The 21,047-nt window shown below is 42.6% G+C and overlaps 1 protein-coding gene across 2 annotated transcripts in view; it reads right to left on the bottom strand.

Moving 5' to 3' along the window:
- The window catches only part of LOC134359857 (G-protein-signaling modulator 1-like), a 294,482-nt gene extending 286,670 nt beyond the window's left edge, over nucleotides 1–7,812 (bottom strand). The window contains exon 1 of one of the 2 annotated variants that reach the window (XM_063073605.1): nucleotides 7,395–7,812. In XM_063073605.1, coding sequence (XP_062929675.1) covers nucleotides 7,395–7,566 — 172 coding nt within the window. In that variant the 5' untranslated portion in view covers nucleotides 7,567–7,812. The remainder of the gene's footprint in view (nucleotides 1–7,394) is intronic. The other variant, XM_063073611.1, reaches the window with a different exon arrangement.
- Nucleotides 7,813–21,047: the final 13,235 nt, after the last annotated feature.

Genomic DNA, 21,047 nt, shown 5'->3' with positions numbered 1-21,047 from the left:
GGCAAGTACCTGGATTGCATTGTCTAAGAGAGTGATTCAAGCTGATCATGAACAGCATTTAATTGTCCAGGTTTACACCTGAATCTTACGCATCGGGGCAATGGGATTAATATGGAAGGGTGCTATTTCCACACTGCATGATTCAACAGATGTAAACCCGACCTGCTGAATATTTCCAGCATTTTCTTTATTTCAAAGTTCAAAGTAAATTTATTATCAAAGTGCATATTGATCACCATATACTACCGAGATTCGTTTTCTTGCAGGCATAGTTGGCAAATCCAAGAAACATAATATAATAAATGAAAGAGGGATGGATGGACAGATGGACAGACAGACAAATAACATGAAGTGAGGAGTCCTTGAAAGTGAATCCTTAGGTTGTGGGAACATTTCAATGATGGGGCAAGTGAAATTATCCCCTCTGGTTCAAGAGCCTGATGGTTGAGGTATAATAACTGTTCCTGAACCCGGTGGTGAGAGTCCTGAGGGGTTCAAATCTCCAATCACTGCTTCATTCTGCATGTTCAAGCTCCAGCATTGCTTTCTCCCTCTCGCCTCATTCACCTCTCTCCTTTCCCCTTGTACAGGCAAATTTAGCGTGATTAAGTCTTCACCACCGATTTTTGTATAGCTCAGTCTCTCTTAGTCTTCAAATTACCACAAATACTTCTTTAATTCTCCCCAGCCCTACCCTTGTACTGCAAATGAAAAAAAAACGCTACTTTTCCAACTTGGTTCAATAAAGGATCATTACCCAGAAATGTTAACTTTGTTTCCCTCTCTATAGATGCCAGGATTTCTGATCAGGATTTCCAGTCTGATCAAAAGGCTACAGAACCTGGGCCTCTGTACCTCCCTCTGCAACAGGATCCTCAATTTCCTAAGCAGAAGACCACAATCTGTGCAAATTGGTCATAACACATCCACCTCACTGACCATCAACACTGGCGCATCTCAGGGATGTGTCCTTAACCCACAGCTCTACTCTCTCCATACTCATGACTGTGTGGCTCAAATGCTATTTATAAATTTGCTGATGATACAACCATTGTTTGCAGAATCTCATACGGTGACGAGAGGGCATACAGAAGTGAGATATACCTACTAGTTGAGTGGTGTCTCAGTAACAACCTTGCACTCGTCAGGAAGACTGAAGAGCTGATTATGGACTTCAGAAAGGGCAAGATGAGGGAACACAAACCAATCCTCAAAGAGGGATCAGAAGTAGAGAAAGTGAGCAGTTCCAAGTTCCTGGGTGTCAATAACTCAGAGGACCTAATCTGGTCCCAACATATTGATGCAGCTATAAAGAAGGCAAGGCAGCAGCTATATTTCATTAGGAGTTTGAGAACATTTGGTTTGTCACCTAAAACACTCGAAAACTTCTACAGATATACTGCGGAGAGCATTCTGACTGACTGCATCACTGGCTGGTGTGGTGGCAGGGGCGGAGATGCTACTGCGTAGGATTATAGTAAACTGCAGAAAGCTGTAGAACTAGCTCTATCACAGGTACTAGGCTCTGTAGTATCCAAGACATCTTCCAGGAGCGGTGCCTCAGAAAAGCTGCTTCCATCATCAAGGACCCCCTCCACCCAGGACATGCCCTCTTTTCATTATTACCATCAGGAAGGAGGTACAGAAGCACACACTCAGCGACTCAGGAACAGCTTCTTCCCCTATGCCATCCGGTTTCTAAATGTACATTGAACCCTTGAACTCTACCTCACTGCTTTTTTTTTTTAAGTTTCTGTTTTTTTTTGCACTACTTATCTTAATTTAACTAGTTAATATACATATTTTTATTATAATTCAGTTTTATCGTTTGTCATGTATTTCATTGCACTGATGCCGCGAAGTGAAATTTTACGACATATGCCGGTGGTACTAAATCTGATCCTATTCCTTTTGTTTTATTGACAGTCAGCAAAGCTTGGTGGTGTGACTTCCAACTAAGCAAACACTTCATGGCACAGCTTGCTCTGCTTCAATGTTCTATGCTCCAACTCACATCGCAGCACTGCAGCCCAGAATCTCATAACTTCCATTAAGCTTGTTTTAATAACTTTGATTGGGGTCATTTCATTTGAAACAAGATCTATAAATCAGGATTTGCACCAAATTTCAGTCTCTCCAAATAGTAGCTGAAAATTAAATTGGAACAAACGTCAGGAGACCTGTGGAAACGGCAGAAGGAGCTGACCGCCTCACAAACTGTCCTGATAGGCATCTCCTGTCTCATTCTTTGAAGCATTTGCAGTTCCTTTACCTGACCTATCAATTTCTTTAGAACCCACAAAACTAAACTGGAACCAAAAAAATTCCTTTCCTATCTAACAATGACTAGTTTAAATTATGGAACAATTAAGCACTCTTCATCTTTTCAGGACATGCTTTTACCACAAAGTAATTGGGATTTTCTTACGAAAATGGTAACAATCTCACCCAGTTAAAAGAGGAACTTGGCAGCTATTGCAGCTTCACACCAAAAAATTAAACTGAGGACAAGCTTTAAATATGGTGTCCAATCTTGGACTTTTACATTAAGAAGCACGTCAAACCGTTGGCAAGGGTGAGCAAAAACTTTCAGAATACTTTGAGTAATCAGAGACATTGAAATGCCAGTGCTTTTTATAGCCTGGATTGTCCTTCCTCAGCCAGGAAGTATAATATTATAGAGGTACTCAAAAATCGAAGTACTTTGACAGTATAAAGAGAAACTACATCCCCTGATAGAGAACCAGTAACAAGAGGGCAGAGAATAGAAAAAATGATTTTTAATTTTACCTGAAATGCACAGTTTGACAATTTTATGATCTGCAGCACAGAATAAGGGCTGCCCATCAAATGGCACTGTGTCTGTGTTCTGCACAAGCCCCTTCCGCTCACTCTTCACCAGACACCAACAGAATTCAATTCAATACCTGGACGAACTTACAAAAGGGAATTGGAATACAAAGATTGATACACTTGCGATTCGATGCCACACTCAGATATTTCCTTTTCATCCCCTCCTTCACTCTCCATTCTAATTATAAACATTAAATAAAAAGCATTTCACTAATAGTGTCCTCTTTTAACTTTACCACAAGGCAGCCCAAATCCCAGTTTCAAAGCACTGGCAGTTCAATGTCTTTCAGAGGTTCCCAGCCTTTCTGTGCCACTGAGCCTTATCATTAATTGTGTGTTGCCCTTAAGGCATTTATTTTACTTTGTTGGGTCTATGCTTTAAATAATCTGTTGGTAAGTATTTTCTAGTTAAAGGTTGAAAATTATGTTACAGTTTAACAAAGGTAAATTCATTGTCTATGGTATATCGCGGTATGTGATGATGTCGCCTCCGGTTTCGCCGCGTCTTATGTGTAACCTCCGGTTTGGAGGTGGTGTGAAGGTGGGTGCCGTGCGTGCAACATGATCGTGAACAGCTCCATTTCTACTCACAAAGAAACATTATAGAAGCAACGCCTTTTCACCATATGATGCTAATGTGGAAGAGTGAACAGTAAATGGTTAACCTTACTACGACTCTGTCTTCATTGGCTCCGGTTTAATTTGGTGTTTAGTCAAGAGTTTCATCACACTGCACAAGAACACTACAAATCGAGAGAGCCATGGACCCAGGTTGGAAATCTAGAATATATTTGAGTGACAACAACTCTTCTACCTCTTTCTTGTCCAAGTCTCAAGAGCAAGCAACAGAAGGAAGGATGAATAAACTCTTCTCGGGCTTCCAGCCAGGTACAGGTATCGATTATACCCAACGTTTCGATGACAAACTCTGCAATCTTCAAGGATGATACCTGGGCATGTCTAGTCAAGTGGTATTTATACCTCTGTAGTCCGACCTTCCTGATTGGTTAGTCCTCATCCAATCAGGTTTCCCCTCTCCCACCTTGTTTACAATTGAATTCCAGTTCTTACTTAGAATAAGACTGTTTTCTTTGTTAAAATTCTTTTCCTCTAGTTTTATTCCAATAGCTTCCTTTACCAGGTGGTCCCAAAAGCCATTGGCCTGGCACAGTAGTTTTGTGCCATCAAATTCAATCCTATGGCCATTGTGAATGCAGTGTTCTGTTATCACCGATTTTTATCTGGTTAACCCAAATGGATACACCTCCTGTGGTCCTTGATGCGGGTTTCCACTGTGTGTCCCATATGGCCAATATACGCTGCTCCGCATTCACAGGGAATCCTGTAAACACCAGCCGACCTGAATCCCAGGTCATCTTTGACCCGCATAAGCTGTGATTTGAGCTTCCTTACAAGTTTGTGGATGATATTAATCCAGTAGTTCTTCCAGATCCTGGCACTCCTTCCAGAAACCATGGAAATACAGGGAAGACATGTAGTAGTGATGGGTTCCTCCTTGTTGTTAGCGTTCCTGGTTTTTCTGTCAGTCCTTTTAAGCGCCGGATTTTTTCCCTTCACCTTGTAGCCATTCTGTAGGAACGTAGTGCATAATCATCGCTGAAGCCGAACATGACAAAAGGAGAGCCACTGGCCTCCCAGGCACTGTAGTGAAACCCAGTCATCATGATTTTACCAGCAAACAAAGGAAATGCAACAGTCCTGATGTCCTCTGAGGAATATCAGAGGAAAGTCCAACAAATTCTCAACGATCCTGCCTACAGAATTCGGCAGCAGGAACCCATGGATTCGATGGCGATCTCCACCTCCGCTTTAGGGAAATCCAGACTACCAGCACACATCTGCAAGACATTTCTACCCCAGGCTCCAGTACCATCAAGACCTTAGGGGCTCCCTAAAATACACAAAGAGGGTCTCCCCCCCCAACCCGAGGTCTGTCATCAGTGAGGTGGATTCTCCAACTTACTTAAGCATTTAACGACCATGTTGTCTCCCTTTGTTGGAGGCCGTGAGCATCACATCACAAACTTGATTGACTTCGTTAAAATGATAACCAACGTCCAGCTGAACCCAGAGGACATAATGGTCAGTCTTGCAATGGTGCCCCTGTTCATGAGAGTTCCCATTAAGAACAGCTTGGTCCTCCTGAGGTCAAGGTTTAATAAGGTTACCATTGACCTTTTTGAACACACCTTTATATCCTCTATAAAGGGAACTACTCTGAACTAACAGACAGAGTGGCCATAGAGTCATCCTTGTCGCTGGCTATTGCCAATTTCTAGGAGGACTTTTAGGAGAGAGCTCTGAGTTCATCACCCTTGCACCCCAAATGTTTCTTCAGTTACACTGATGACATGTTTGTAGTGTGACCTCATGGACTCCAGGCACTCCAACAGTTCCATGACCATCTGAGCAGTATACATCCAAACGCTCAATTTATGATTATAGAGAAGGAGAAGAATGGTTGCCTCCCATCTCTGGACGTTATAATATGACACAAACTGGACGGTAGCCTCGGACATGGCGTCTATTGAAAACCCATTCACAGGGACTTGTATCCCTCAACAGTAACAGCGACCATCATGCCTCCCAACATAGTGGTTCTTTCTACTTTGATTAAGCATATGAAAACTATTTCAGACCCAGAAAGTCTCCCTGAGGAAATAGGACAATTACGCATGATGTTCCTGCAGAATGGCTACAAGGTGAAGGAAATCAATCGGGCCCTTAAAAGGGCTGACAGAATAACCAGGAAAGCTAACAATGAGGAGGAACCCGTCGCTACTGCCTATCTTCCCTATATTCCCACAGTTTGTGGGAGGTTCTCCAGGATCCTGAAGAAATATCAGATTAAATATTATCCACAAACCCATAAGGAAGCTCAACTCACAGCTTATGCAGGTTAAAGATGACCTGCAAATGCAGAGCAGCATATATTGGCCAGAAAGAACGCATGGTGGAAATCTGCATCGAGCATAGGAGGTGTATCCGTTTGGGTTACCCGGAGAACCCAAAACACTGCATTCGCAATGGCCATAGGATTGACTTCGACGGCACAAAACTACTGCGCTGCACCAATGGCTTTTCCAACCACTTGGTAAAGGAAGCCATTGAAATAAAACTAGAGGAAAAGAATCTTAACAAAGACGAAGGTCTCACTCAAGTAAGAACTAGAATTCGATCCAAGGTGAGAGAGCAGAAATGCGATTGGATGAGGACTGACCAATCAGGAGGGACGGACTACGGGGGTATAAATACCACCGCACTAGAAATGCCCATGCATCATCCCTGAAGAAGATGGCAGAGTGTCCGCGAAACATCGGTTATAATCGATACCTGTACCCGGCTGGAAACCCAAGAACAGTTTATTCGTCATATATGCCAGGAAAGAACTAGATCCTTTTTCAAAAGGAAGGCTCACAAGACAGCCTTCTGCTTAATCTTCAACTTTCATCTATAACTTTGACCAGGGGTCATGGAGTGCAAAATGAATGGACAAAAAAAAGAGCTAATTTACCTTCTTCCCCATCCCCCACAAAACTCATGCATACTTTCTTTCCCGAGTAACATCTCTTACTTATCCTGCTGCTATGCAATCTGATCTCTATACAAATCTGGAGTTGATTAATGCAATAGCAGGGTCACACACACTGATTATCTGGGAATGCAGAGTGCTGTAGCTGAAAGTACTGGCTGAACACAAATGTCAGTGAGCCTGTGAAAACAAAGATAAAGAGATAGACGAAGAATAATCTAGCTTTATGTCTACTCAACCACTTTCTAAAGTGTATGAAAAATAAATAAATGCTAACTCATTAATCAGCTGACATTAAGCCAAAAGAGAAAATAACTAAACAATCATTCCCTGGAGTCCTATCTTCTCGTAAACATTAAACTTGCTGCCAGTTTATGCAGTACTGTACAAGAAGACTTATGTACCAGGACAGTGCTCGCTGTTGGTACACTGTTTCAAATTTATATCTTTCAAACGTAAACTTCCCTTTCCAGGTTAACGGAGGATTACTCAGTTTCCACGATCAGAAAGTTAGAGGCAGCAACACAGATCAAATATATAAACTCTCAGTAATTTTCTTCCCTACATTAGCTTCAGGGCGAGGGGGAATAAAGGTATATGCTTTCATGCTCAGTTACCTCCCGTAAGCCAATCGTTGCGAAAGGGTACAAATCCGAAACGACCAGCCGGTCTTGCCTTCCCTTCCTGCCGCCCGCATTCTTACTGGGGGCCGAGGTCTGATCCCAGGCCTCTCCACGAAAAGTAAAGTGGGAAGGGTGGAGGCAAGCACACACAGTGTACCGAATAAAACAGACAACTGGAAGTAACATTGGCATCTAACACGTGCAACAAGGCTTCTTTTTACTGGAAATTGGATTTTAAACAGAAAATTTCTTAAGTTCTTGAAACAATAAAGTCAGCGAAAGTAAAACAAAAGCAAAAGCCGAAGCCGTTCCCTGTTCGGGTCTCCAGTTCCGTGGAGAAGATTCTGATATATTCTGATACTTACAATGCATGTCCGACCGCAGGTAATTCCAGCTCCCTTCACCCAAACTTTTCTTTCCGCTGAGTGTTCGCCGGCAACCACTACGATACCGTACTCCTTCCCCGGCACATCCCGAAGCCAGGCCTCCGCGTGGTGTCCAGCGAGCGGGCAGAAGCGGCCGAGGGGACAGCTCCATCCATACTACCCTGCCCCAGCCTCAGCCCCGTCCCCGTCCCCGAGCCGTCAGCGGCGCCTCCGCCTGCGCTGGTGCGCTTCCCGGTTTGATTGACAGGAGCGCCGCCGGGCACCGGAGTGGAGGCAGGGGCTTGGCGGGTCACCCCCAGCCCCACAACTCGCCAACTTTTTTTTAATGGTATTTGTCTATTGTTTTAATTTACAGCGTTACTGAAGGGTGGTTGATTTGAAACTTCGGTCTGGTTTGCTTTATTAAACTTTCAAGCTGGAGCAATCGTGCCACCTGGTGTCTGCAAGATTTCACTGGTTCTTGGACACGAACCATGCCTGAAATCTTGAGCAACACATATAAAATGCTGGAGGAATTCAGCAAGTCAGGCAACGTCTACGGAGGGCAATTAACGGTTAACATTTTGGGCCGAGGGCCCTCCGGCTGTTTCTTCCTTCGCTTAGATGTTATCTGACTTGCTGAGTTCCTCAAGCAATTTATGTGTTTTCACTTGTTCTCGTCTATTACTCTTTATGTCATTAACATAGTTAAATTATTTTGGATGCAAAATGACGGCCAGGAGTTAATCTTTAATTTAGAATAGACAAGTCTGATCCATGCAAAACAATGCAGCATGTTTATCCCCTCTTACAGATTCAACAAGACCAGACAAGGAGGTTGGGTACCATGTGTCAGACGATGGATTTATGTCTCCCACCCCCATCTCTTTTGTCTCCGTGCATAGATTACCACTCTGATTTTACAGACAACCAATTTTGCCCCTTGCTTTCCTTTTGCTCTTCATATATCTGTAGAAACCCAGCTGGTAGTGTAGTAACATCAGCATCGCACTTCGGGACACAAAGTTCCGAGTTCGACTCCAGCCGACTCCCCCGCACGCTTTCCATCCGTGCTGGGTTACGAGCTGGTGATCTCTTTGGAAACTCACCCGGCAGAAGGCAATGGCAAAGCACTGCTGTAACTTGCCCCGTACATGGTTCCCCACTACGTCAGAGAGGCGCGGAGGGAAATAGTCCGCTAACTCCGGATGCGACGTACCTTTCCATTTCTGTAGAAAACCTTCAGATTTTCCTTCACCTTGTCTGCTAGAGCAAACTCGTACCTTCATTTAGCCCTCCTGATTTCCTTCTTAAGTGTTCTGTTGCATTCTTAAAATTCCTCAAGTACCTCATTTGCTCCTACCTGCCAATAACTGTTATGCACCTCCTTTTTCCCTCAATATCTCTCAAAAACCAAGGTTCCCTAAACAGTTTATCCTTGCCTTTTATTCTGACAGTTGCATACAAACTCTGTACTCTCAAAATTTCACTTTTGTAGGCCTTCGACTTACCAAGTACTCCTTTGCTAAAAAAAACCTGTCCCAATCCACACTTGCCAGAACCTTTCTGATGTCATCAAAATTGGCCTTTCTCCAATTCAGAACCTCAACTTGAGAGGACCAGACCTATCCTTCTCCATAATTATCTTGAAACTAATAGCATTATGATCAATCAATGCAAAGTGTTTTCCCACCTGTCTCATTCCCTAATGGGAGATTTAGTATCACACCTTCTCCAGTAGGGACCTCTTATGTACTAATGAAGGGAACTGATGAGATCACCAGCTTGTAACCCAGCACGGATGGAAAGCGTGCAGGGGAACCGGCTGGATTCGAACTCGGACAAACTCTATCCCATCCAGCCCTTCTGCAGCAGGAATCCCAGCCAATAATGTGGAAAATTAAAATCACCTATTGTCACAACCTTATCTTTCTTCACTGGAAGAAATCTAAGCTGGCTACCCTCTCAACCTCAATATTGTTGATGTAGATGGGAGCATGCGCACCATCTCCTCCCCACCCACTTGTTGAAGTCAATGACATTGAGGAAAAGATTATTGTCATGGCAGCCTGTTAATAAGACCTCTAACTCCTTCCTGTACTCTGGCCCACTACGGTATCGTCTACAAACTTGTAGATGGGGTTAGAGTAGAATTTGGCCACAGAGTCATGAGTGTATAGGGAGTAGAGTATGAGGCTGGGGACGCAACCTTGTGGAGCACCAATGTCGAAGATAATCGTGGCAAAGGTGTTGCTGCCTCTCCGTACTGATCGTGGTCTATTGGTCAGGAAGTCAAGGATCCTGTTGCAGAGGGAGACATTGACTCCCAGAATCTGTAGCTTGGTGATAAATTTGCTTGGAATTACACTATTGAAAACGGAGCTGTAACCAATAAACTTAGACATCTTTACTGGCCAGAATGTAGGGCCAGGGAGATGGCATCCAGTGTAGACCTGTTTCAGCAGTAGGCAATTTGGAGTGGGTCGAAGTTGACGGAAGGCTGAAGCTGATATATGCCATGATCACCGTCTCGAAGCACTTGATGATAGTTGATGTTGGAGCTGTGGGCGGTAGCTGTTAAGGCATATTATCGTGTTTTTCTTGGTACCAAGATGATAGTGGTCCTCTGAAAGCAGGAGGAAGCAGCAGCCTGAAGCAGGGGGACGTTAAAAATGTCTGAAAATAGGTCTTGATCTTCAAGTACCCTTTTCCTCAATAGACCAAAGTTAGTACATTGAAAGTAGTGGTGAATCTTATCATCAATGTCTGCCTTCACTGAAAGGTGGTCCACCATGAATGTGTATTGTCAGGTAACGGTTGCTGTATGGCAGAGTCTGGACGTGGGACTGGTGGGAGGGTGGTGGAGAACATTTGTCTTGTTGATGCAGATTGTAATGCTTCTGCTTCAGTGAACAAGTTGAAGATTCAAAAAGATACAAATATACATTTATTATCTAAGTATGTATACACAGACATCCCACCCTGCAAAAACTCATTTCAGGGAGGTAGCACCATCAATTTGCGGGAAACTTCCGGGAGAGGTGGGATTTCTGCGCTAGAATAGCTCCTTAGCAGCTAGCCAGCTAGTTTAAATAACATTAGCTATGCTAATGAATGAATGACACCTGTTAAACTCACCTCGACATGTCTTTTACAGTCTTAACCCACCACGGGCAATAGAAAAGTCACTGTTGCCATCAGTGCAGCGAGCAACACTGTCATTATTTTTGACCCCTATTAGGCAGGGGTACACTTTAGTCTGGGGTGACGTACGGTTTATATTTTCTTTTTTTCTGGCGCGCTCTCGCTCTCTCGTGGTCACTCACGCACTCTCGCTTGCTTTCTCTCTCACATTCTTTCTCTCTCGCTCACGCGCTCTCTCACGCTTTCACTTGCTTTTTCTCGCACGCTCGCTCTCAAAAAATTTGATTTCCGTGATATTGTATATAATTTGCGGGCATCAGGGAGCCACTATTCATATGCAGGAGACTCCTGGAACTTCTGGGAGAGGTGGGATGTCTGATTATACAGAATACAATTCTGAGATTTGTCCTCCAGTAGGCAGCCAGAAAACAAAGAAAGACTATGGAACCCATTCAAGAAAACTTCAAACACCCAATGAGCGAAAAAAAAGGACAAATTGCGCAAGTGGCAGAAAGTGAGTGAACAACACATAGAGTATCGAACATCAAACCAGGAGACCAGTAGTATTCAGTTTGTTTCAGTTCAGTGCCATGCCAATAGCAAGTTGTAGGGCCATTCTTTGCCAAAGCGCCCCAGTCCACACTGATCAAACCGCTCAAACACAGTAAAAAAAAGAGTAACTAGAGTCCAGGAATACATGCAACCTGAACCTCAAAGTCCCCCAAAGTGAGTCCTCAGCCTCATTGATCAATCCTTGCAACATGGATCCCAAGACAGCAGCTAGCAAGAGGGAGAGGAAGACTGGTCAAACGCAGACAGATGGCATCAAAAACCTGCCCGTCCTCTGCTCTCATCGTTATCGACCCCAATTGGAGAGAAGCAATGGAGTCAATCGTGGGCTTGGCCCTATCTCAAGGCTTCCAGGCCTCTAGGCGGCACTCTCCTCTTCAAACAACACTGAACCCCCTGAGAGACAACAAAGCACCAGATCACTCAATTATCCCAAAAAAAACACCATCAAAATGTAAATCACAGGTTCCAATCTGGGATGGCTTAGAGTTTGGGCCTGAACACGTACAATGGAAGAATTGACCACGATACTATCATAGACCTGGGCAATAACATTGCTACTCCATGTGAGACTAAATGGTTCATTTAAAGAATATGGAACCTCGTCTCATGAAGCGACCTCCAGCATCAGGAATAAGCTCCACAGGCTTCTCAGTGTAGAATTAGCGTGTGCCTTATAACTCTTCAGCTTCCTCTAATTTAAACCAAAACCTATGGTCATCAGACCAAACACTTGAAGCCTAGAAGCTTCAGGTGAGACCAGGGAGGCCATTTGCTCTGACCTTGAAAAAGCCCTGGTCCACCTAATCGATGGAGATAAAATAATCCTCTGGTTTAATTCCAGTATCGGGAGAGAAAATGTCAACCATCTGGCAAGATGTGATTGAGAAGGAGGGAATAGGTAAGGCCAATTCCAACAGTGCTCTTGGCAAAAGTCCTCCCCACCACTGAGTACATTTACATGGAGTGCTACCACTAGGAAGTAGCATCCATCATCGAGGACCCCTACCACCCATGCCATGCCCACTTCTTGCTACTGCCATCAAGATGGAGGTAAGTTATTTTTATTAGCATAGTTTGTTTTCTTTTGCACATTGGTATTTATCAGTCCTTGTCTATTTATGTATAACTTCTATAAAGTTTTATTGTATTTCTTTTTTCCTGTGAACACCTGCAAGAAAATGAACCACAAGGTAGAGCGTGATAATATGTATGAATGTATTTTTATAATATTTTTTCTTTGGACTTTTGAATTTTGAAATTTGGGTTCTTCAGCAGTGTCTAGACCAACTACAGACCAAACACCCAAGGCTCCAATCCACTGAAAGCCAAGAATGGAGGTGAGCTTATTGAGGAAAGAAAGGTGGTCTGTGCGAGCGGAAGGAACACTTTGAAGATCTCAGCTGTGAACATCCTGGACTCTATCCCACAACAATCTATATTGTCCAGCCTTACCACACTGTACCAACAAAAAAACAAAAAGGGCCATATCTCAATTTAAAAAAATAACAAGGCCTCCTGAAAGACACTGAAGTTCAAATATTTAGCAATGAAGAACTTTGGTCAAAAATCCACAACCTTATCGCCCACATCGGAAAAGAGGAGGACCTACTGGGGAGCACAGTGACTTTGAGCATCTTCAAGACAGCAAGGTTAGGTTCGGTAACATCATTTCCTCCTGTCTGCTACATGAGAAATCATCACTGGGATCCTACACACCTCTGTCTTTCTGAAGTAGAGATACTCTTTGACAGCCTTGAGCTGCGGTGAGCATGATGTTCTCTGTATGACTCGGGTAGCGTGCAGGATCAACCACTCTACATGTCCTTTTTCAACCTTGTTTGAAACCTCCAACTGAAAGGGAAGGTCGGACACTCCTCTGTTTCTGCTGCCCAGAGAATCATAAACCAATCACCAAGAACAAACTGTGTAAAAATCACAATTTTAAAGACCACGTCCACCACAGAGACACTGTCAATATTGACCGGTGTCAAACAGGGTAGCTAGCCTTATTGTCCTGACACGCGTTTCCAATCCTTCTCACCACAGTGCTGCACCTCACCCCAACAAACGTCCCACAGAAGTGAAGCTAATCCTCACAATTAATGGGAATTCAACCTATGCGATTGGCAATCGATAACTATGGTCATCTCAGTTTAAAGGTGTTTTTTATAACTTTAGAGTTGAATACCCCTTCAGAGTTGAGTAATTTTCAACTAAGTAGCAGCATTTGCTACATTTTGGTAAATTTTTGGACCAAATGCCATGACTTAGTTGAAAATTGCTCAATTGTTGACATGATTCTGGATCTCTACCTCCATTTACTTTTTATGCAAGCAACAACACAACTGAACCTCTCGACACATAAGCCACATTTAAAATACACATTTGTAAAAATTGGTCCATTTTAAATTGCTGCAAGTGCCCTTGATGGGAATCAGCACAAATTGCACAAAGCTGTGTTACACTGTGCTCATTATCAATTTTCCATTAATATTAAAATTTCTGCATTTGTCCTAGAAATACCACTAACTAACTTCCAACTTCCAGCTTCCTTCAAAAGTTAGGTTAACAATATATGGAAACACAAGGAAATCTGCAGATGCTGGAATTTCAAGCAACACACATAAAAAGTGCTAGTGAACGCAGCAGGCCAGGCAGCATCTCTAGGAAGAGGTACAGTCAACATTCCGGGCACGAAGGGGAGGTGGGGCATTAACGGAAGTTAGAGAAGTTAATGTTCATGCCATCAGGTTGGAGGCTACCCAGACGGAATATAAGGCGTTGTTCCTCCAACCTGAGTGTGGCTTCATCTTGACAGTAGAGGAGGACGTGGATAGACATATCAGAATGGGAATGGGACATGGGATTAAAATGTGTGGCCACTTGACTTCTCTAACTTTGAACATTTTCTCTAACAATGAACATTGACTTCTCTAACTTCCGTTAATGCCCCACCTCCCCTTCGTATCCCATCAGTTATCTATTTATTTACTATTATTATTAAGTTTTTTCTCTCTCTCTCTCTCTCCTTTTTCTTCCTCTGTCCCTCTCACTATACTCCTTGCCTATCCTCTGGGTTTTTCCCCTCCTCCCCCTTTCTTTCTCCCTAGGCCTCCCGTCCCATGATCCTCTCATATCCCTTTTGCCAATCAACTTCCCAGCTCTTAACTCCATCCCTCCCCCTCCTGTCTTCTCCTATCATTTCGGATCTCCCCCTCCCCCTCCCACTTTCAAAAATCTTACTATCTCTTATTTTAGTTAGTCCTGACGAAGGGTCTCGGCCCGAAATGTCGACTGTACCTCCTCCTAAAGATGCTGCCTGGCCTGCTGCATTCACCAGCAATTTTTATGTGTGCTGCTTAACAATGTGTGGATCCACTTCAAAGCAAGAGTTATGTTCTTGCAATGTCACTCAAACTGAGAAATGGATCAGATGATAAATTATTCCAAAAGGACTTCAGAAACATATTCTTACTTTTATTTCTCCTTTCACTTTTTTAAAATTAATCCTTCGTTCCACCTCTACTTTTTCTTTTTGACATTAATTCACTCTATTTTGTCCTCAGTCCTTGACTTCATTAACTGGGAGCTCAGATGCTTCATTGTCCTTGTGGTTTGTGGCAAGAAACATTTCTGAAGTCCAATGGGTATTTGATATCTAACTGGGTTGACATGAGGCACATTAATCCTGCAAATTCTGAACTGTTCAATGAATTTTTTAAAAGTCTGTAGCATTTGTTGAAAATACCAAAAAACTTTCTTATAAAGTAATGGAATCTTATTCATTTTCACTCAAAATAAATGTCCTGAGAAGTAAATCTGAAGACAAAAATTGGAGGAAAGACCTTTGAGGAAGAGAATCTGACAAAGCTTTTATATGAAATCTCTCTTGATGAGAGATCTTACAAAATCATGGCCCATTCCGACAGTCAGTCTGTGCAGTAAAACTACAATATCCTAACTGGAGCTGAATAATGAAGGATTCCCTTAACTTGATTATTCAAGAGGAGTACAAATAGTTGTCTTTTTAAAGCCTGAAAGGGTGGTTAGTTCATTGTTTGCTTCTGTTTTATTCAAGGAAGAACTCAAATGTAGGTTAAATATAAAGAGTTAATACAATGTTTACGGAGGGAGTGGATAGTCATAGTCATAGTCATAGTCATACTTTACTGATCCCGAGGGAAATTGGTTTTCGTTACAGTTGCACCATAAATAATAAATAGTAATAGAACCATAAATAGTTAAATAGTAGTATGTAAATTATGCCAGTAAATTATGAAATAAGTCCAGGACCAGCCTATTGGCTCAGGGTGTCTGACCCTCCAAGGGAGGAGTTGTAAAGTTTGATGGCCACAGGCAGGAATGACTTCCTATGACGCTCAGTGCTGCATCCTGGTGGAATGAGTCTCTGGCTGAATGTACTCCTGTGCCCACCCAGTACATTATGTAGTGAATGGGAGACATTGTCCAAGATGGCATGCAACTTGGACAGCATCCTCTTTTCAGACACCATCGTCAGAGAGTCCAGTTCCATCCCCACAACATCACTGGCCTTACGGATGAGTTTGTTGATTCTGTTGGTATCTGCTACCCTCAGCCTGCTGCCCCAGCACACAACAGCAAACATGATAGCACTGGCCACCACAGACTGGTAGAATAGGATATTTAGGTTGGGAGACTGATTTAACATGAATATTACTTAATACCGATGAAGGGTCTTGGCCCAAAACGTCAACGGTTTTTTTTCATTTCCATAGATGCCACCTGACCTCATGAGTTCCTTCAGCACTTTGTTTGTGTTGTTGGAGCTGGCACTGTTGGCAAGGCTGGCATTTATTTCTGTAGAAAAAAAATCATGGTGAGCTGTCTTCAGAAACCATTGCAGTACTTGATGGTACTCTGACAGTGCTGTGGACCTGGAAGTTTATGATTTAGATCCAGTGTTAATAAAGACAAGTGGCGGGATGGAGATAAGTTTCTACCAAAGGAGGTGTAAGGCACTACTTCCCTCTGCTAGCCTGCAGATCACCCTTGGGCAATGTGTAGCACCTGCTTAGCCCCCCAATCAACGTCACGGGAAACCACGGGAGCAGGTGGTGGATAGTAGTATGAGCAGATGGTACATATCACAAGTCCTGGTTATGTGATCAGAGACGCCAGGCAGACAATCTTTAAAGAGTATTGATAATGGCTGTGATTGCCTATCTTGTAAAGACACTTCCCAGAAGAAGGGAATGGTAAGCCACTTCTGTAGAAAATTTGCCAAAAACAATCATGGTCATGGATAGACCATGATTGCCCAGGTCAATACGACACAGTACGTAATGATGATGATGATGATAATGATAGAGAAAGGGTTGTATATTTCTGAATCAGGATGAGGTCAAATGTTGGAGGTGAATGGTGACATATTTCAGGTGGATCTTACCTGAGTTAGTACAAGTGTAGAATGAGCTGCGGCGGAAGTGGTGGATGTAGATTTGATTTCATCATTTAAGATAAATTTGGACAAGTACATGGATAAGGGGGGTAAGGGTGGCTATAGTTCAGATGCGGGTTCATGGGACTAGGTGAAATAACCATTCAGCATGGACTAGATGGGCAGAAGGGCCTGTATCTGTCCCGTAATGTTTTATGAATCTGTGACTGAAGAGTATTCCATCACACTCCTGGAAACCCATTTAAAGGGGATTAAAAAATGTCCACAGGCCACATCACTGTCGCTTCATTACACGGTTCAAATCGTGGGATTCCCTGCCCAACAGCACTCTGAGAGTGCCCTCACCAAAGCAAAAGCAGCTGTTCGAAAAAGTATCTCACTATCAACTTCTCAAAAATAATATAAGGGCAATAACCATGTGGTCTGCCACTAACACCCACATCCCATGAATATTTATGAAAATGAAAAACACCATTAGATTTTTTTAGCAAAAAAAAGAGACTAGGCCCTCATCAAACGGAACGTCGACTCAGACCATGAGAGGCCTGCGTTGGGCATTTTCGTGCCTTACAAGGCGCAGATTGGAAGTCTGTGTGGGGCGCCACTCTTCGCACAGACACTAGAGCAATGTGTGGTTAAGTGCCTTGCTCAAGGACTCAAACACGCTGCCACAGCTGAGGCTCGAAATAGCCACCTTGAGATCACTAGACAAACACCAACCATTTGGCCACGTGCCCAACACAAAGGTGGTGCTCATCAAAGGTGGTGATGAATCAGCATACAGGAGGACACTGAAAATTTGGCTGAGTGGTGGAATAACAACAACATCTCACTCAAGTCAATAAGACGAAAGAGCTGATTATAGACTTCAGGAGATCCATGAGGCAGTAATCATTGGAGGATCAGAAGTGGAGAGGGTCATTAACTTTAAATTCCTGGGTGTCACTATCTCAGAGGACCTGCCCAGTGCATCACTGGAAAAGCCCTCCCAACCAATGAGCAGAATCCATCAAAAAAGATCCTCACCACCCAGGCCATGTTCTTTTCTCGCTGCTGCTATCAGGTAGAAGGTAAATGAGCCTTGGGACTCACACCACCAGGTTCAAGAACAGTTATCACCTCTTAACCATCGGCTCTTGAACAAATGGGGATAACTACACTCATTCTACTTCTGGTGTTCCCACAACCGATGGTCTCTCTTTAAGGACTCTTTACCTTGTTATTTCATACTCTTTATTATTGCTATTTATTTATGTTTGCATTTGCACAGTTTGTTGTTCATTGATCCTGTTTATAGTTACTATTCTATAGATTTGCAAAGTATGCCTACAGGAAAAAGAATTTCGGGGTTGTATATGGTGCTGATAATAAATTTTACTTTGAACTTTTTGCAGTTTGATCTTGTTTCCAAATCTGGCTGAGTTAAAAAGAGTGAATTAAAATGGATTGTGCACTATAATACATAATTAGATGCTTCCAATACTGTACATGAAGAGTATCATTGAATGCAACTTTCTATCACCACTTTGTTACAAACCAGGAAGATTCAACATTGTGAAATTAGTTGTTGCATTATAGAGAGATTATCTATCATTCATCAAACATGCTCAGTCAGATGCTCCTCTTGATCGTTATATTGATACTCATAGAACTTGTGGGCCAGAAAATATTTATCATCTGTTTCCAATTGTGGAGCACCCGCAGGTCATGGGGAGAATGTACAAACTTTTTACAAGTAATGGTGGGAAATGAAGCCCGGTCATCTCTACTGCAAAGCATTTTGCTAACCACTACACTACTGTGCCACTCAAGGAAATGAAGACTCTTCTCTCCTTCTTCCAAATTTCCTGGTGCCTTTAAAGTTGGTCAATTGCATCTAGGAAGGTACTTTATACTTTATTGTTGCCAAACAATTGATACTAGAACATACAATCATCACAGTGATATTTGATTCTGCGCTTCCCACTCCCTGGATTACAAAATTAAATATTAAAAATATTAACAATAGTAAAAATTAGTAAATATTAAAAATTTAAATTATAAATCAAAAATAGAAAATAGGAAAATGGGAAGTAAGGTAGTGCAAAAAAACCGAGAGGCAGGTCCAGATATTTGGAGGGTACGGCCAAGATCTGGGTCAGGATCCGTTCAGCAGTCTTATCACAGTTGGAAAGAAGCTGTTCCCAAATCTGGCCATACGAGTCTTCAAGCTCCTGAGCCTTCTCCCAGAGGGAAGAGGGATGAAAAGTCTGTTGGCTGGGTGGGTCGTGTCCTTGATTATCCTGGCAGCACTGCTTCAACAGCGTGCGGTGTAAAGTGAGTCCACGGACGGAAGATTGGTTTGTGTGATGTGCTGCGCCGTGTTCACGATCTCCTGCAGCTTCTTTCGGTCTTGGACAGGACAACTTCCATACCAGGTTGTGATGCACCCTAGAAGAATGCTTTCTACGGTGCATCTATAAAAGTTAGTGAGGGTTTTAGGGGACAGGCCAAATTTCTTTAGTTTTCTCATGGAGTAAAGGTGCTGGTGGGCAGTGTGCAGTGAGGAAGAATCCACCCCAGCCTTTCACTTTTGTTGTTTACAAACTACCACAAGAGGGTGCTCAAGGGTCAACAGTGACTTACATTTGTTTAAAAATGGAGCAAAAATAATCATTGGAGAGAGGCTTGAGGAAGACAACAATGAGCCAATGAAGAGAATGTTGGAGACTGAGCAGAGGGAGGATCCATCAGAAGCTTAGTCAGAAAAAAAAAGCTTCAAAATGGGTTTAAAGCCACAGGAATGGGCTGTGAGGGAAACAAGTTCTGAAAGAGAATTCCAAACAGGTGAAGGCATGGATGCTGGGGATGGAGCACACGGAACAGAGGTACACAGAAAACTAGAACCAAACAAATGGAGTCTTCAGGTTTCATATAGAGAGTAGGAAATACTCTGAGAGGTGATGACCTTATTTCCACCCTAGCCTGGGTGAGTAATTCTTGAGTCTTTTTTCAGAAACTAATCCTTAGCTCCTTAGTCCTTGCAAACTACCACTTATTTCCAACCTCCATTTCCTCATTAAAGTAAATTAATGTGTTGCCTCCTCCGCAATCCTGCCCATTTTTCAAGGAATACTTCACTTAAATCCTTCTAATTAGGTTTCTTCCTCTTCTGCAATAACAAAAAGCAGAAAATTAGACACCTACTTTCACCCAATAATTTTGCGGGATATCTTCAGTCCTCCAGCCTTCTCTCTTCCAAATTTAATCACCCCCTTCAGTAATTGCTATGTCTTCAGTTGCCAAAGCCCAAAGCTCTGAATTCCTTACCCAAATCTATCCATTTTTTGACCTCATTTTCTTTCTGTAAAACCTTTCCAATGAAGCCTCCCCATCTCAGCCCATGTTTTTGGTCATGTGTTTAACTGCAGTACTTCTTAAGTGGCAAATTTTGTTTAATAAATTCATGTCAAGGCAAAGGTATGGAAAGGTATGGAACAGATACTGGTCATTGTTTATATTTTGTTGACCCCAGAGAACCAACAGGGACTTGCTGAGTTAAGTGCAATAAATATTTTGTGATAAAAATGTATTTTAACCACAAAATAATGTGCTGTTTCTTTTTCTGACAAATATCCCCCACTTCCTGCTTGTAGGACGTTAGAAGATCAAATGACCATTCCAGAGAAATTTCTGATAAAAGTTGAAAGAAAAATAGTGTGGAATTCACTATTTATGTTCTCTGGAAGAATATTACTGTTTAGATTCCTTCTATATGAGCATCGAATGGATATAATCTTTGCATTATGATCAACTATTTGGCTTCATTGCAGTACTAGAAGTACAAGTTCGCCACATCCCAAGGCTAAATGCAGTCAACTCTAAAGAGCTCTTCAGAGCCCATGTGGGGAGCTGGAGAACACTGAGGCTACGTCCACACTAGAGCGGATAATTTTGAAAACGTCTGCTTCGCGTAAAAATGATAGGCGTCCACACCAGGCACTTTTGAAAATATCTCCATCCTCATTAAAACGGATATTTGGGTGAATCTCCTCCTACTGGGCAGGCGCAGGACACACAGAAAACAAGCAAAGAGGAAGTGGTATACTTGGTGCGCGTTTGTCCAGTTACAGACTAGAAAAACTTGAAAGGAAATTGCCAAACGAAAGACTTGGTCCGTGTGTGTCCAGTTACAGACTCAAAAAACTTAAAAGATTCCAAAGTTTTTAGAGTTCCTGATTTGGTCAATTTTTGACTAATGAGAGTCGTTAATCATTTAGAATTCCTTGTGTCTTTTCTGGAGCGACTCGTTCTTTGTAATGCGATCTCCTGATGCTTTCTGTTTAAACTTGTTAAGTTTACTTTTATAGCCCAGGGATTCTGTGTTATTTGTATTATTTAAGTTGTCGCCCAATTAGTGCTAATCATGGGGTCATAATTTTGAGAATGTTACATCTCGTGGTATCGCTCAGCCAAGCCACTGATGTTCTGTTGGAATTCTTGTGAATAAACCATCA

This window comes from Mobula hypostoma, chromosome 21, assembly GCF_963921235.1.
Source record: "Mobula hypostoma chromosome 21, sMobHyp1.1, whole genome shotgun sequence".
Lineage (NCBI taxonomy): Eukaryota > Metazoa > Chordata > Chondrichthyes > Myliobatiformes > Myliobatidae > Mobula > Mobula hypostoma.
The sequence above is the reverse complement of the archived record's forward strand: the minus strand, read 5'-3'. Positions and strand labels throughout refer to the sequence as shown.